The sequence below is a fragment of the Orycteropus afer genome, unplaced genomic scaffold (assembly GCF_000298275.1).
Source record: "Orycteropus afer afer isolate SDZICR_OR568_19922 unplaced genomic scaffold, OryAfe1.0 scaffold00245, whole genome shotgun sequence".
Taxonomy (NCBI): Eukaryota; Metazoa; Chordata; class Mammalia; order Tubulidentata; family Orycteropodidae; genus Orycteropus; species Orycteropus afer.
In genome coordinates this window covers 2,842,045-2,858,895 of record NW_006921832.1, presented here as the reverse complement: position 1 = coordinate 2,858,895, position 16,851 = coordinate 2,842,045, and the positions used below count along the sequence as shown (strand labels likewise).

General features: G+C 40.2%; 1 protein-coding gene and 1 non-coding gene across 2 annotated transcripts in view; both read left to right on the top strand.

The window, feature by feature from the left end:
- SNX4 (sorting nexin 4) overlaps positions 1–1,863 on the top strand; it is a 117,232-nt gene extending 115,369 nt beyond the window's left edge. Inside the window, exon 14 of the mRNA XM_007949387.2 lies at positions 1,816–1,863. Coding sequence (XP_007947578.1) covers positions 1,816–1,863 — 48 coding nt within the window. The remainder of the gene's footprint in view (positions 1–1,815) is intronic.
- An 8,432-nt stretch (positions 1,864–10,295) lies between these two features.
- LOC122150810 lies at positions 10,296–10,405 on the top strand. Its single transcript, XR_006163867.1, has one exon. It is a non-coding gene; the product is annotated as a U6 spliceosomal RNA (small nuclear RNA).
- Positions 10,406–16,851: the final 6,446 nt, after the last annotated feature.

Below are 16,851 nucleotides of genomic sequence, written 5' to 3'. Positions count from 1 at the left end.
ACATCAGACGACGTGTAGCACTGGGCAGGTCAGCTGCGAAGGAACTCTTTCAAGTGCTGAGGAGCAAGGATGTCTCCTTGAGGACTAAGGTGAGCCTGACACAGGCCATGATATTTCCAATCACCTCGTATGCATGTGAGAGCTGGACAGTAAATAAGGAAGACCGAAGAAGAGTTGATGTTTTTGCGTTGTGGTGCTGGCGAAGAATGCTGAAGGTACTGTGGACTGCCAAAAGAACTAACAGATCTGTCCTGGAGGAAGTACAGCCGAGATGCTTCTTGGAAGTGAGGAGGCCAGACTTTGTCATGTTGTCAGAGAGACCATTCCCTGGAAAAGGATGTCATGCTTGGTAAGGTGGAGGGTCAATGAGATGGATTGACACTGTGGCTGTGACATTGGGCCCAAGTATAGCAGGGATCATGGAGCTGGTGCGGGATCGGGTGGTGTTTCATTCTGCTGTGCATGGGGTCACTATGAGTTGGAAATGACTTGACGGCACCTAACAACAACAACAACAGTTTGTTGAATCAAGGAGGTTTAGTTTCTGCTGAGGCTTTTAACAAATAATTCATTGATTTTTAAACTTCTTTATCTCTGGATTTGTGTGTGTGTGTATGGTTCGGTACAAATTTACAGAGCAGAATTTGTTTTGCAGTCAACAGTTCGTGTACATTTGGTTTCGCTCCCCAATTACCATCCCCAACTCTGGATTTTAAGAATTAATTAGTTACAAAAGTAATTTCAAATAATCCAGAAGTATATTGAGGAAAAATTCCCTCCCTTCTCCCCAAAATCCCTTTTTGAAAATTCATTACTATTAAAACTTTGTATGTATCCTTCTTTTTTTGCACATATACAACTATTTAGCTATATGTATAAACTCTGTGCTTTCTCTTCTCCACGTAAATAGGATTACATTATGTGTTCTGTTTGTGGTCTTTTTCACTTGTTGCTTCATGGACATCTTACCCTGACGGCACATAAGATCTGTCTTATTATAATAGCTGAGTCCGTTAGATACTACTTTATCCGGCCAGCTGAGGCATTTTTTGTCTTTCTGTTTTCTGGTAAGGAGGAAAGAAACTAAAAAGATTCTTGAATTTTCCTCTGTTGTTTCAGGCCTCCATAAATGTTGACATATTTCTATGCTTAATTATTAAGGAAAAATTCTTTTTCTATAAGTTTGCAGTCATTGGAGAGTATGTATTTGGTATGCTGGGCAAAAAAAACACTTTTGTCTCTATCACTTCCTTAGGTTTTACTGTTGCATCTCTCAAGCATGCATCTTTGTTTAAGCATATTAGGCCACCTGGATAGCTTTTTGCTGCATAGATTGCCAGAACCACTGAAGGATTCCATATTTTAGTCCATAAGTGTTTTTTGTTAAAAACTTTAGTTATGAGACTAAGATTTAAATGAATTATTAATTTAATTTAATTGTTAGAATTAATAGGGTTGTTTTGTTTAGTTTGTACTGTTACATAAAGAAAGCGCCTCATAAATTGTTTGGTTTACATATAGAAATGATATGATTGTGTGATAGAGTAAATGAGTTTGTGATGTCAACCTTGTAAACTCCCTTTTCCAGTTACAAAAACGTTTCCATTTTGTGGATAGGCTCACACAAGGATGGTCTGACGTTTTTCAGAAGCATTCGATGTTAGCTTCTCTATTAGCCACTGCAAGTAATAGTGTCACATTTGCTGGACTTCTGGTTAATTGTTCCAAAATTTAAAACCTGGCATATCAGAAGCCAAGTATTTGGGTTTCCAGAATCCTTTCAGAATCACATTTTAAAGTTCCTTTTGTTTTTAGGGAATTCAAGTTTGGACCAATGCTAAGGAATGCTTTAGCAAGATGTGATCCTGTGAGATGAACTTCTCTCTTCAATCAAAGTGCCCCAAAACAGAAGCACAAGTAAATAAAAGAAATTTAAGTTGCTACCCAGTGTACACAAAGATACATAATAAGTTGAGTAAATTCAGCTCTCTTTAACTTGATTGTAGTTGTGTTCATATAGCACAAAAAAGATGTATTTTAATGAAGAGTAAATATTGTAACTGAGGTTTTGGGGACTGGTGCTGATTCCAAAAGGTTGATTTGATAATACACACTAATAGATTGTCAGGCTTCTGAACCAATGACTGAATGTCAATATGTTTGTAAACTTAAGGATGCTCATTTCAATGCCAACTGTTTCAGCTCTGTAATACAGGGATTTTTTTTCCTCAGATTGGATTCCTATCTTTATGTGGTAAGATTTACCAGTCTATTATAGGGGGTTATTATTCTTGCCTTATAGTTGAGCCATTTGGTTTGACACAGCTCAGCGGAAACTTAGTGTGAAATCTAAGATTTTCTCCCACATTCTTTGATGCCCCCTGTGACAACTGCATACACTAGAAAATGCCTTCAATTTGTGTTTTACCAGAATTTTGATACTGGCCAAAAATTTTATACTGCCAACAAAGAAGATTCAACGTCTCAGCTATATGGTAAAATACATTGTTATGATCTAGAAATCACTATGTAGAAAGTTTTAATTGAGTGTGTTACATATAAGAATTAAATTCTTCTCAAATACTTCTTAACCTCAGTGATGAGCCTAAATTTACTCTGCTTGGCTCTCTATACATGGCGTTTCAGGGTACGAGATGTAGCATTTCAGTGTATGAGATATGTGTAATAAATGTCTTAGTATCTTCATTATTAACATCCTTCTTTTCTACTGCTTGGCTGTGGTTTTTGTAAAGATAAATTATATTGTTTGTGTGTGTGTATGTGTGTGTGTGTTTATGGTATATGTTAAAAAGCCAAGCATCCTTACTTTGCGAGCTTTGCAGAATCTTAAATGTATACTCATTGTTTCTAATTACGTAAAAAATCCAACTATAGCATTTGACTTTTTTACATGTTTAAAACGTTGCTGGATTTTTGTGCTGTTTGCCAAACTTACACAATAAACAAATGAAGTATTGTGCTGATTTTTATATGATGTTTATTTTAGTAAGGTGATTGTTCTGGTTACCTAGTACCACTCTGACAAGAAATATACCACAAATGGGATGGCCTTAATAAACAGGAGTTTATTCTTACAATTTGGAGGCTTTAAGTCCAAGTTCAAAGTGCCAGGCTCTAGGGGCTGGGTGAAAGACCCTCAACCTTGGGGTCCAGCTCTGCCTTCTGCTCCTGGCCCACTGAAGCTGGAGGCTTTTCTTCACTCAGGCAGCTGCTGGCTTCTGAGACTGACAAGCCCAAGGTTGACAAGTAAAAAGGCACAGTCCCGATGTTACCTAACCACACAGCAGGCCATTAATTTAAGTCCATTATAAGTCCCAGGGTCGGCAGAGAATGGCAGACTGCTGAACAATGACACAGCTACATTCAGGGTCCAAGCGTGCGCCAAGCTACAGACTATCCCCAAAGCTTCTCCTTCTATACAGGAAGCAGACCACATCCCTAAGGCAGCTTACTCAGCTGCTCACAGTAGATTCCACCATGGAGTTGATTACCAGTCTCATTATGGGGAATACTACATCCAGCTGCCCAGCCACTCAACCTGGCCCAGCCAAGTTGACACACAAACTGAACTACCTTAGTGATCCATACATATTAGTGTCTTGATGCCATGTGAGAAAATAATACATGCCATATTATGTTTTATTTTAATGAAATCCAAAGATGTAAATGGCATTTGTTGTTTTGTAGAGGCTAATATGTTTTAAAAGTAGCCCTGCTGGCGCAGTGGTTAAAGCTCTTGGCTGCTAACTGAAAGGTCAGCAGTTCAAATTCAACAGCCACTCTGTGGGAAAAAGAGGTGACAGTCTGCTTCTATAAAGATTTATAGCCATGGAAACCCTATGGGGCAGTTCTACTCTGTCCTATGGAGTTGCTATGAGTTGAAATCAACTCAATGGCAGTGACTATTTTTTTTTTAATGTTTAAAAGTGTTTAATTGTGTAAATGTGTCTTATACAGAAATGTTGGCTTTTAAAAAGTAAGACACTGAAATAAAATGTGATGTTTAAAATTTTTAATGGGATTTTTAAATATATAAAATTGGTAGAAGAAAAATATGGTTACACATTTTATTCCATTGAATTGTGTCATCTTGTGACTAATGAAATAAAAATACCTTTCCACTTGGCATTTTTAAGTCAAAAGCCTTCCCTCCCCAGACTAACTTTACACTAACTATAAAATATATTAGATTTTTTTTTCCTACTTGCTGACTTCATTTGAGAACTCCATTGTTACCCATGTTTCAAAATGATGAATTTTTAAAGAATTTTGTCTCCAAAAAATACAAATACACTTGATTATATGTATGTTTAACTAAGAAGATCTTGAAACGTGGATTTTGAAAATAGGACACCAAAGATGTTATTGAGTAGCTTAGGATAAAAATTTAGGAATATTCTTTACTCTTTAAATTAAAAAGGAAAAAAGTTTCATCTGATAGCACAATCATTCCTTAAGAAAAACTCTTAAAAAATTTTATGATGGAAATCATTGTTGATTTTACCCAGAATAAGTATATAGAAAATAATCTATAAACAATAACTCTTACCAGTATTTAAAAATCTGAAATAAAAATGTATTAAAGGATGAATTAATTCTCCAAAGATAAATATGAAACACAATATAAGCAATATTATAAAGGAAAATGATTCATTAAATTAATATAAGTACTTAGAGGAAGATTTCATCTTGAGAATGGACTAGTGATACAATTAGTATAGCATACAGTTAAATAGGGTAATCAAAGCATTAATATTAACTGAAGTCATATTTAAACCTTCATTTACATCCCAAAATTGAGTATGGATGCATGAGTCACTGGTAATTAACAAAGCATCCAAAGCAGGGACTGAGGGTTCTTAAAATTCAAGCATCTTTAGAACAAACAGCTTTGAATAGAATGAAAAATCAAAAGTTATGTAGGAATACTAAGCTTTTTATAGCTTTATAATCTTCCTTTTGATTCATATACAAACTCAATTTCCTGGGTAGTAGTTACTGATTCTCCCAAGTTTTCCCTAAAAAAAAAAAAAAAGTACTAGAGATTTCTTTCAAGGTTGAGTAGCCCAGAGAAATAAAGTAGTAAAAGACCATATAAGTAGAATTGTACTTGCTTCCCAAATTACACAGCTTTAAATATTTTATGTTTGAACAAAAGAAAAGCTTAGTTTCCCCTTTAAGAAGCTATGGAGGAAATGAGCAAATTAAATCCAAAGTGACTAGAAGAAAAGAAGTATTAACGGTAAAAGCAAAAATAAATGGTACTGAAAACAGATAAACGATAGAGCTAGCAAAACCAAAAATTTGTTTTTTGAAACGACTCTTGTTAGGTGCCCTCAAGCTGGTTTCAACTCATATAACGACTGTACGTTCAACAGAACAAACAGTGCCTGGTCCTGCACCAGCCTCACAGTTGTGGCCATGCTTGAGCCCATCATCACAGCCACTGTGTCAGTCCATCTTGTCCAGGGTCTTCATCTTTTTCACTGGCCCTCACTTTACCAAGCACGATAGCCCTCTGTCTGATCCCTCCTGATAGCATGACTAAAGTATGAGAGATGAAGTCTGGCCACACTCACGTCTAAGGAGCATTCCAGCTGTACTTCTGCCAAGACAGATATGATCGTTCTTCTGGCAGTCCATGGTATATTCAATATTCTTCGCCAACATGACAATTCAAATGTATTAATTCTTCTTCCATGTTCCTTATTCATTTTCCAGCTTTCACATGCATATGAGGTGATTGAAAATACCATGGCTAGGGTCGGGCATACTTTAATCTTCAAAATGACTTAACAATTTTAAAGAGGTCTTTTGCAGCAGGTTTGCCCAATGTAATATGTTGTTTGGTTTGAAAAGATGAGTAAAGTTAATAAACCTGACAAAACTGGAGGATAAAGAAAAGTACAAACTATCTCTGTAAGGAATGAAATGGAAGATGATATTACAGATCCTATAGACATCATAGGGAGCTCTGGTAGCATAATGGCTAAAGGCACATGACTGCTAACCAGAAGGCTGGTGGTTCAAACCCACTAGCCACTCCTCGGAAGGAAGGTTGAGCAGTCTACTTCTGTAGTGATACTGCCTCAGAAACACAAGGAGAGGTCGCTATGAGTCGGGTCCAACTTGACGGCACATAACAACAACAACATAGACATCATAAGGTCAATAAGGAAATAATATGAACAATAAACCAGTGAATTTGATGAAATCAACAAATTCTTTGGAAAATACAGCTTACTGAAACTGATACAAGATAAGGCAGAATGTCTGAATACCCCTATATCAAAGAGATGTAATTTATTATAAAAAAAATATTCCTTCAAAGAAAACTCCAGATCCAGATGGCTTTACTGTTGAAATCTATCAAACATTTAAGGAAAAAAAACATTTTAATTCTACACAAATTTTCAGAAAATAAGAGAGAAGGAAATACTTTCTTCTGAACTCTGTGAGGCCAATATTATCATAGTACTAAACCCAGACAAAGGCATTTCAAGAAAAGAAAGTGACAAGTCCATATGATCGTGAGCATGTGTTGTTTTTAGGTGCCATCAAGTTGGCTCCAACTCATACAGACCCTATGTACAAGAGAATGAAACACTTCCCAGTCCTGTGTCAGCCTCACAATCCTTACCATACCTGAGCCCATTGTTGAAACTACTGTGTCAGTCCATCTCATTGAGGACCTTCCCCTTTTTCGCTGACCCTCCACTTTACCAAGCATGATATTCTTCTCCAGGGAATAATTCTACCATGTCATCTCCAGCATCATTTCTATCACCAAGGCCATATTTTCCAACTATTGGTAATACTTCCTTGTTTCCAACTTCTGCGTTCCAGTCACCAGTTAATAATCAACACGTCTTGATTGCATGTTTGGCCAATTTCAGCCTGCGGAAAAGTTGGTGGACATCTTCAATTCCACATCTTTGACTTTGGTGGTTGGTGCTTAAACTTGAATAATAGTCACATTAACTGGTCTTCCTTGTAGGTGTAGGACTATTAGGCTATCACTGACAGAATTGTACTTCAGTATAGATCTTGAAACATTCTTAGTGATGATGAATGCTATGCCATTTCTCTTCAATCTGTCATTCCCAGTATAGTAGATCATATGGTTGTCTGATTCAGAATGGCCAAAACCAGTGCATTTCAGCTCACTAATGCCTAGGGTATTGATCTTAATGCATTCCATTTCATTTTTAACAACTTCCAATTTTTCTAGACCATGGATTGTACATTCTGTGTTCCAGTTATTAATGGATATTTGCAGCTGTTTCTCCCCATCTTGAGTTGTACCACATTAGCAAATACAAGTCCCAAGAGCTTTACTCCATGTCGTTAAGGTCGACTCTACTTTGAGGAGATGGCTGTTTCTCAGTCATGTTTTGAGTGCCTTCCAACCTGAGGGGCTTAACTTCCCGCACCGTATCAGACAACGTTTCAGGGCTGTTCATAAAGTTTTCCGGTAATAGACAGTGCTTTACTGCTGTTCATAAGGTTTTCATTGGCCAATTCTTTGAGAAGTGGATGGCTCCTTTCTTCTTAAGTCTGCCTTAGTCGGGAAGCTCTGCTGAAACCTGTCCACCATGGGTGACCAGTAGCATAGCCTCCAGCCTCATAGTAACATGCAAGTTACTACAAGATGACTGACTGACAGATGGGTGGTGGGATCATGAGCATAGATTTAAAAAGTCATTTAACTATTAGCTAATCAAATGCAGCAATATGTAAAAAGGATAGTACATCAGGGCCAAGTAGAGTTTATCTCAAAATACAAAGTTGGTTTCACGTTAAAAATCATTTGCTATGGACCTCCACTAGAATTTACCTCTGACTTCACGCTGCTTAGACGTCATTTGCTATTGTAGACGTTGTTGACTTGGTATAGGTTTTGCTGTGTGTGTTTTCAACAACAACAAAAAATAAATTTGAAAAAAAAATCAGTTGCTATAATCTATCATATTAACTGAATAAAGAAGGTACCTCATTTGAGCATTTCACTACATACAGTAAAAGCATTTGACAAAATTCAACATTGATGCCTAGCAAACTAGGGATGGATAGAAAGGATCTTCCTCAATCTGCTTAAGTGTGTCTTTGAAAAACCTACAGCCAACATCATGCTTAATGCTTAATGTTGATAGGTTGAATCTGTCCTCCTAAGATCATGAATAATGCAAGAACATGTGTCCTTATTCCTCCCTTTTTCTTCCCCTCTAATGCTGAGGCTCCTCCAACTTCTACTCCAGCCTCGCTCCAACTCCGCCTTCCACCCCATTGTTCCCTAGGCTCACTGCTGACCCGTAATCTCAGAATATCTGTTAAACTCGGAAGCAGATGGATGCCCTCATGCTTGAGACTCTAAGTACATTCACTAAGTGGACACTCCGGGGCCAGAATGGTGAGGAATCTGTTGATGCAGTGGATATTTACAAAAGCCATCCCCAGATGAAGTTGGAACTAGTTGACTCCAGCAAAATCCCACTTACTTAAAACTTTTTCACATACCACTGAGAAATTGTTAAGTAGTTGCCAAGCCTGAATTTAAAGAATGTAGCTAACATTCATTGAATACTTGAAATGAAGCACACAGTGCATTGATGTGGCTTGCACAAGGTCACACAGCAAGAGCCTGGTGGAACCACTGAGACTATGGCCCCTAGCTGTTCTTCAGGTCTGGAATTGAACCCACTCCTGTGGCTTCCAGCCAAACAAAAGACAGGCATATGAGCTGAACATTTACATTAGGTAGATACACTCCTTGGAGAGAACAATCATGGGAGAATAGGAGAGCTATGTATGCACAGGGACACAGCTTGGGGGGCAGGAGTACATGGGAGGGAAGGACACAGGGAAGAGGTTACTGTCGGGAGGAAGTGGGAGGGGAGCTGTTGCATTGTGGGAAACTGCTGTCAATGTTATTACAGAGACAGCAGTGACAAGGCCTGGCGATCTACATCTGAAAGTTTGGCTATTGAAAACCCTGTGAAGAACAGTTCTACGCCTAACACATGGGGTTGCCGTGAGTGAGAATTGATGGCAATTAGTTTTAACATGGGTGCTGTGCTGCCTGCTTTTCTGAGGCTTTGCCCCTTCTGGAGGAGCAGGAGATGGTAGGCATCACAGACCAGGAGGAGAGTCTCTGTGACGGCTATGAAGGTGGGGCAAGGATAGAAAAGTTAACTCACGCTGCTAAAATTGCCTGAGATTTAAAAGGAAAATGCCTTGGCTAATACTGAGAATGGGAGCAGAAAGAGGAAACATGAGAGGGAGGCAGGTTGTAGGGAAATGCTAGACCAGTTCCTCCCCATAGTTACCTCTTCCCTGTGTCCTTCCCTCCCTTGCACTCCTGCCTCTCAAGCTGTCTCCCTGTGCATACACAGCTCTCCTATTCTCCCATGATTGATCTCTCCAAGGAGTGTATCTACCTAATGTAAATGTTCAGCTCATATGCCTGTCTTTTGTTTGGCTTAGAAATACTGATACCAGGTTTACTGGTCTGATGAGAGCCTGGTGAGACCCCTGAGACTATGGCCCCTAGTTACTTTTCAGGTCTGGAACTGAACTCGCTCCTGTGGCTTCCACCCAAACAGTTGACAGGCACATAGGGTGAACATTTACATCAGGTAGACACACTCAATCGTGGGAGAACAGAAGTGCAGTGTTTGCACAGGGAGACAGCTTGCAGGAATGCATAGGAGGGAAGTACACAGAGGAAGTGGGAAGAGAGCTGTTACACTGTGGGGAATTGCAGTCAATGTCATGAAACAAAATGTGTATGAACTGCTGTATGAAAAATGAATTTGCTCTGTAAACTTTCACCCAAATCACAATAAAAATTAAAAACAAACAATAGTTTAGTTTAACTAGTAAAAAAAAAGGTCTGCCTTGAGCATTATACTCTTAAGAACTCTTTATGTGGGACCAAATTGATGACAGCAACTTGCAACCTTAGAGAGCAGTGAGTTTATATTAATGAGGGAGGAACAACTAGGAAAAGGGTGAGAATGGTTGCACAACTTGGAGAATGTAATCAATGGCACTGAATTGCACACATAGAAATTATTAAACTGGTGTATGTTCTACTGTATATTGTACACAAACAGCAAAAAAATTAAAAGAGAAAAAGTGAAGAGACAGCCTATAGAATGGGAGGAAACATTTGTTAACCGTATGTCAGATAAAGGTATGATATCCCAAATATATAAAGAACTCTTACAACTCAACAAGAGAACAGATAACCCAACTGAAAAAATGGGCAAAGTGTGCTCACTTCAGCAGCACATATACTAAAATTGGAACAATACAGAGAAGATTATTAGCATGGCCCCTGCACAAGGATGACGCACAAATTCATGAAGTGTTCCATATTTATTAAAAATAAAATAGAGTGAAAAGGAAAAATAAAGCCAGAAAAAAAAATAAGGGCAAAGTACTTGAGTAGACATTTCTCTAAAGAAGATAATACAGATGGTCAATAAACACATGGAAAGATGTTCAACATCATTGAGCGTTAGGGAAATGCAGATCAAAACCACAAGATACCACTTGTCGTTCACTAGGATAGCTATTAGCAGAACCATAGGAAATGGCAAGTGTTGGTGAGGAGAAATTGGAACCCTCGTTCATTGCTGCTGGGAATATAAATTGGTACAGGTGCTGTGAAAAAATTTGGTTGTTCCTCAAGAAGTTAAAACAAAATTAATTGTTGTAAGTTGCCATCAAGTTGATTCAGACTCAGCAAACCATACATGCGGAAGCCTGTTGCCAGACCTGTCTTCTGAGGTGCCTCTGGGTAGGTTCAAACCTCCAACCTTTTGGTTAGTTGTTGTTGTTGTTGTTATGTGCCATCGAGTCAGACCCAACTCATAACAACCCCTCCTTGGGTTTCCAAGGCAGGCCATTAATTTAAGTCCATTGTAAGTCCCAGGGTAGGCAGAGCATGGCAGGCTGCTGAACAATGACACAGCTACATGCAGGGTTCAAGGTGCCATAAGCTAGAGACTATCTCCAAGGCTGCTTCTTATATACAGGAAGCAGACCACATCCTAAAGGCAGCTACTCAGCTGCTGGTGGTAGATCCCACCATGGAGTCGATTGCCAGCCTCATCATGGGGAATAACTACCATCAGCTGCCCAGCCACTCAACCAGGACCAGCCAAGTTGACACACAACCTGAACTACCACAACTTGCTCATTTATGACAGCTAAACTCTATGCCCTTAGGCACCACTCAGTCCCCATCAGCAAGCTAGAGATGCCACTGTGTGAACTGAGGTATTGTCCTGTTTTTACACCACTAAAATATCAAGAACCGCATTTACATGTTGAAATTATAATTGTCCTATCCTTGATTCACAATTTATATATTCATCTTCACAGGCAATTTGTTTATTCATATTTTATTGGTTTTCACTTTCTTGCACTTTGCAGATACTGCATATTTTACAAACTGAAGGTTTGTGGCAACCCTGCATTGAGCAAGTCTATCAATGCCATTTTTCATGTCTCTGTGTCACATTTTGGTAATTCTCAAAATACTTTAAGCTTTCTTATAATGCTATTGTACACTGAATAGACTACAGTATAGTGTAAGTGTAACTTATATGCACTGGCAAACCAAAAAAAAATTCATGTGACTCACTTTACGGTGATGTTTGTTGTTGTTGTGTGCCGTCGAGCAGCGCCCCTCCTTGGGTTGCCAAGGCAGTATCACTCTGGAAGTAGATTGCCCAACCTTCTGAGGAGTGGCTGGTGGGTTTGAACTGCCTTCTGGTTAGCAGTCAAGTGCCTTAGGCACTATGCTACTAGAGCTCCTACTTTAAGGTGATAGTCACTTTATTGTGGTGGTCTGGAAACAATTCTACAGTATCTCCAGATATTAGAGACAGTAATAGAGCACAAAAAAAGCCTGATAGAAACCAGTGTTATCCTTGGGTTATTGTGTTGGTTAGGTGGGGGTGACTGATGAATATAGGCTCTATTTTCCCAACCTGCAATACACAGGTGGTACAACTTTACTTGCTGAAAGTGAGGATGACTTGAAGCACTTACTGATGAAGATTGAAGACTACAGTCTGCAGCACCTCAATATAAAGAAAACAAAAGTCCTCACAACTGGTCTAACAAACAGACAGCTTCATGGTGGAAGGAGAAAAGATTGAAGTTGTCAAGGATTTCATGATACTTGGTTCTACAATCAACACCAATGGAAGCAGCAGTCAAGACATCAGTTGATGTATGGCACTGGGAAAATCTGCTGCAAAAGACTTCACCTCTTTCAAGGGCTGAAGAGCAAAGATGTCTCCTTGAAGACTAAGGTGCACTTCACCCAAGCCATGGTATCTTCAATTGCCTCATATGCATGTGAGAGCTGGACAATGTATAAAGAAGACCAAAGAAGAGTTGATGCTTTTGAATTGTGGTGTTGGGGAAGAATGCTATGAGTACCATGGTCTTCTAAAAGGAGTAACAAATCTGCCCTGGAAGAAGTGCAGCTGGAATGCTCCTTGGAAGCGAGAATGGCCAGACTTTGTCTCACCTACTTTGGTCATGTTGTCAGAAGGAATCATTACCTGGAGAAAGATATCATGCTTGGTAAAGTGGAGGGTCAACGAAGAAGGGGAAGGCCCTCAACAGGATGGATTGACACAGTGGCTCCAACGATGGCCTCAGTTATAGCAAGGATCATGAGGCTGGCACAAGACTGGGCAGTGTTTCGATCTGCTGTGCTATGAGTCGGAGATGACTCGACAGCACCTAACAATGACAACAAGCCCAAGTCTTGATGACAGCTCTGTTGTAAGGTCTTAATTCCTCCTGGTCTTTAGCTCAGCAGTGGCTCTGGGATTCCTGCCTCGCTTCTGTCCACATCATAGCAGTCCTGGCCAATCAACTGCAAGATGACATCCTCTAATTGGGAACTTGCTCAATTTACATTAGAAATAGACCCATTTCTTTCAATGATGGATCCAAAAAATCCTAAGCTAGGAATGAGGTAAGGGATGATTTCCTCTTGTTTTAAAAATGAGGAAAATAAGAACCAGAGAGGGGAAATTATTTGCTCAAGGTCATATAGCCAGTTAGTGCACATTCTCGACTTTTGGAACAAGGCTCCTTCCATTGTGTATTTTCTTTCCAATTTTGTCCCATGAGAAAACGGGCCTGTGTGGTTATCATAGGCCACCACTAGCTCAATACCTTTGAATTGTCTTTAATTCAGTAGCCAGGGAGCGGGTATAGGAAGGCAGATGAAGCTAGGCCCAACACGAGTCACAGGGGACATTGAGAGTGGTGCTTGGGGAAGACCCAGGAGAGCAATTAGCTGAAATTTGGTATAAACATTGTTTTTCAATTAACCAGGGACTTTGGATAGTCACTTCTAGAGTTCCCTCCTAACAGGAGCTTGTATATATGACACCTTGGCACAGTGAACAGGAAGCCACTGACACCTGTGCTGAGAAGGTGGCCTGAGCCCCAGACAAACTAGGTGTGAGCTGGGTCACATTATGTGAGCTAGACAAGGGCTTGGGGGCACTTGGTCCTAATTTGTTAGGCTCAGCCTATGAGGAGATGCTCAAGCCTTTTTAGGGGCTCCCATAGAGGAGCAGGGACGTGTTCCTTCTGGAGTTGGCAGAGCTTGGAGAGTCCTATGACCTTCGCACCCACAGCAAGCTCACCCGGGCTGCCTGACACCTGATCTCTGGATGGCTCCTTTTCAGGCCCAGCTCATGTTCCTCTCTGGGGGACATGCCTTGGCTTGGTAGTAACTGAAGCCCCCCATCTCCCATTAGAGATGGAAACTGAACCATGAGTTTTGTTAGAGGCCCTGGATATTCATGACAGGGCCACTGCCTGGAGGCAGGCCGACCAGAGAGTTGTGGAGAGCAAGGCGTGCGAGGGATGCAAAATCTGGGAGGTTATTTGCAGTTCCCAGAACTCTATTCCGTTGCCTCAGGGTCTTTGGATGGGGTGCTTCCCCTGCCTGAGGCGGGCTCAGCTCCCAGCCCCAGGACAACTTATTGATTCTCTCACCTTCATCCTAACATCCTCTGAGAGACATTTTCTGAGCCCCTACTGGAGGCCAGGGACTCCCTGTCTTAGACTTTACCATCAGGTACTGAAATTGCTGGTTTACGGGTGTGTATGTGGGCAAGTTTTATAAATGCCCTGTGTGCGTTTGAAAAGAACATGCTTTCTCCAGCTGTACAATGCAGTGCACCTCACACGGCCATTATATGAATGAAGCGTGTTAATTGTGTTGTTTAAATCCTTCTCCTTACTGGCTTTTGTTTTTGTCTACCTGATCTCCAAATTACTGAGGAAGGTGTATTGAGATCTCCTATTTTGATGTTGGATTTGTCCATCTCTTCTTGTAATTTTGTAGAGTTTTGCATGGTGTATTTTGAAGCTACCTTAGTAGGTGCATGCATACAGGCATTTAATTTTTTTTTATATCTTTTTGGTGAATTGAACCTTTTATCATTATGTCATAATCCTCTATTTCTACTAATGTACCCTGCTTTCCCCCACTAACTTATGTCATGAGCATTTTCCCTTGAAAAGTATGTTTAAGTGCTGCATGGATAACCACAATTGAATTGACTTGTCCTCCATTACTGGACATTTATTGCTTCTAATTTTTAAATTTTATAAATCACACTGTAATAAGCATCTTTGTATACCATTATTTCTGATTATTTCCTCTGGGTAGATTCCTAGTAGTGGAATTACAAGGCCAGGGTGAGTGAACATTTTAAAGACTTTCCACAGATGTTGCTCCTTTGTGTCTGTTGGTCAGATGAGCTTTCTATTCACTAAGGTGTCTCCATGTGTTCTGTGTTCTGGTCTTTTTTTTTAAACTCAAGCAGAGCTTTCCCGACCTGGCATTTGTACACTTGGTAGACTTGTAAGGCAGAACCCTGCATTTATTTCTGTTAAATTACACCTGATAGATATGACCTATCCTCCAATCTGTCAAGATTTCCCAGCTTCTACTTCCAGCAGCATGTCACCCACCAATGCAGGACCATTCCTCCGTAGCTTCACTCAAGTTGGTGTTGAAAATGATGAGAACAGAACCACTGAAAACCACTCTTACAGGAATATCAATTGCTTTTCCAAAAAGAATCATAGTTAACTTTATTAAACTTGAGGGGCCCTGGTGGCAAAGTGGTTAAGTGTTCGGCTGCTAACTGAAAGGGTAATGGTTTGAACTCATCAGTTGCTTCCATAGAAAGAAGGAGGCAGCAGTCTACTCCTATGAAGATTGTGTTTCCAGTAATACATCAAACATTGTTTCACTGCTATTCATTAGGTTTTCAGTGGCCAGTTTTTTCAGCAGTGGATGCCCCTGTTCTTCTTCCCAGGCAGTTCTACTCTGCTCTTGATGGTTGGAATCAAATTGGAAGCAACAAGTTTGATATATATATAGGCTGCAATGATGGTCTCAGGTATAGCAGGGATTGTGAGGCTGGCACAGGACCAGGCAGTGTTTCGTTCTGCTGTGCGTAGGGTTAGTATGAGTCAGAGTTGACTCAATGGCACCTAACAATAACTATATATATATATATATATAAAATTTATAAATAAATAAATATATTTATAAATAAATAAATAATTGTTTTTTAAGGTAATCTATATGTGTTAAGGAGCTCTGGTGGGATAGTGCCTTAGGCATTGACTGCTAACCAGAACAGAAGGCTGGCAGTTCACACCCACCAGCCACTCATCAGAAGGAAGATTGGGCAATCTACTTCTGTAGTGATACCACTTTGGAAACCCAATGAAGGGTCGCTATGAGTTGGATCCAACTCGATGGCAATGAGTTTGGTTTGGTTGGTATATATGTTAAGCTCTAGTGGCATAGTGCCTAAGGTACTTGACTACTAACCAAAAGGCTGGCGGTTCAAACCCACCAGCCACTCTGCGGAAAGAAGACTGGGCAATCTACTTCTGTAAAGATTTACCGCCTCAGAAACCCAATGGGGGTCGCTATGTGTCGGAATTGACTGGATGGCAGTGGGTTTATTTTTTGGTTTTATATATATGTCAGTGCATTTGATCACCACAACAACCCCAAAACTAGGTATTGTGGTCTCCATTTTTAAGATGTGGAACTGAAATCCTGTGAGATGAACTGCATCTAGCTTGACCAAGGAAGCAGAGGCAGGATTCAAACCACTGATTTGGGTTTGGGATGAAACCCGTATCCTCTTGTTCGCTTCTAGACAAGTCTACCACCAGGTGGCAGTAGAGGCAACAGGCCCAGGAGGAACCTCTGCTTTCAGATCCGAAATTAGGTGTAAAACTGCATTTTTCCCTATAAAAGTAACACTTTTATTGACATGTCTAAAACTAGATTATTCAATAAAATAAACATTAACCCAACAGACACATTCCTCAGGGGAAAAGATAATAAAGTAAACAGACCTTTGAACTTGGACCTTTCTAACCTAGATTTTATCAATATAATTGCCCAGGGGAAATCTCTTTTCCTAACTCACCCACACTTGGATGATTCTCTGGCTCTTTTTTCTCTGTGTCCTCGGCCACTCTGGCACCGGGTGTACCTACTCTTTTCTGCCCCTGTGCTGACACTCCTAGCAGGAATGGTTATAGGGTGACCCTCAGCTGGGAGTTGTTGTTAGGCTCTGTGGAGTCGGACCCAACTCATAGCGACCCTGCCTTGGGTTTCGGAGGCAGTATCACTACGGAAGTAGATTGCCCAACCTTCCTTCCGAGGAGTGGCTGGTGGGTTTGAATCTCCAGCCTTCTGGTTAGCAGTCAAGTGCCTTAGGCACAATGTCACCAGAGCTCAGA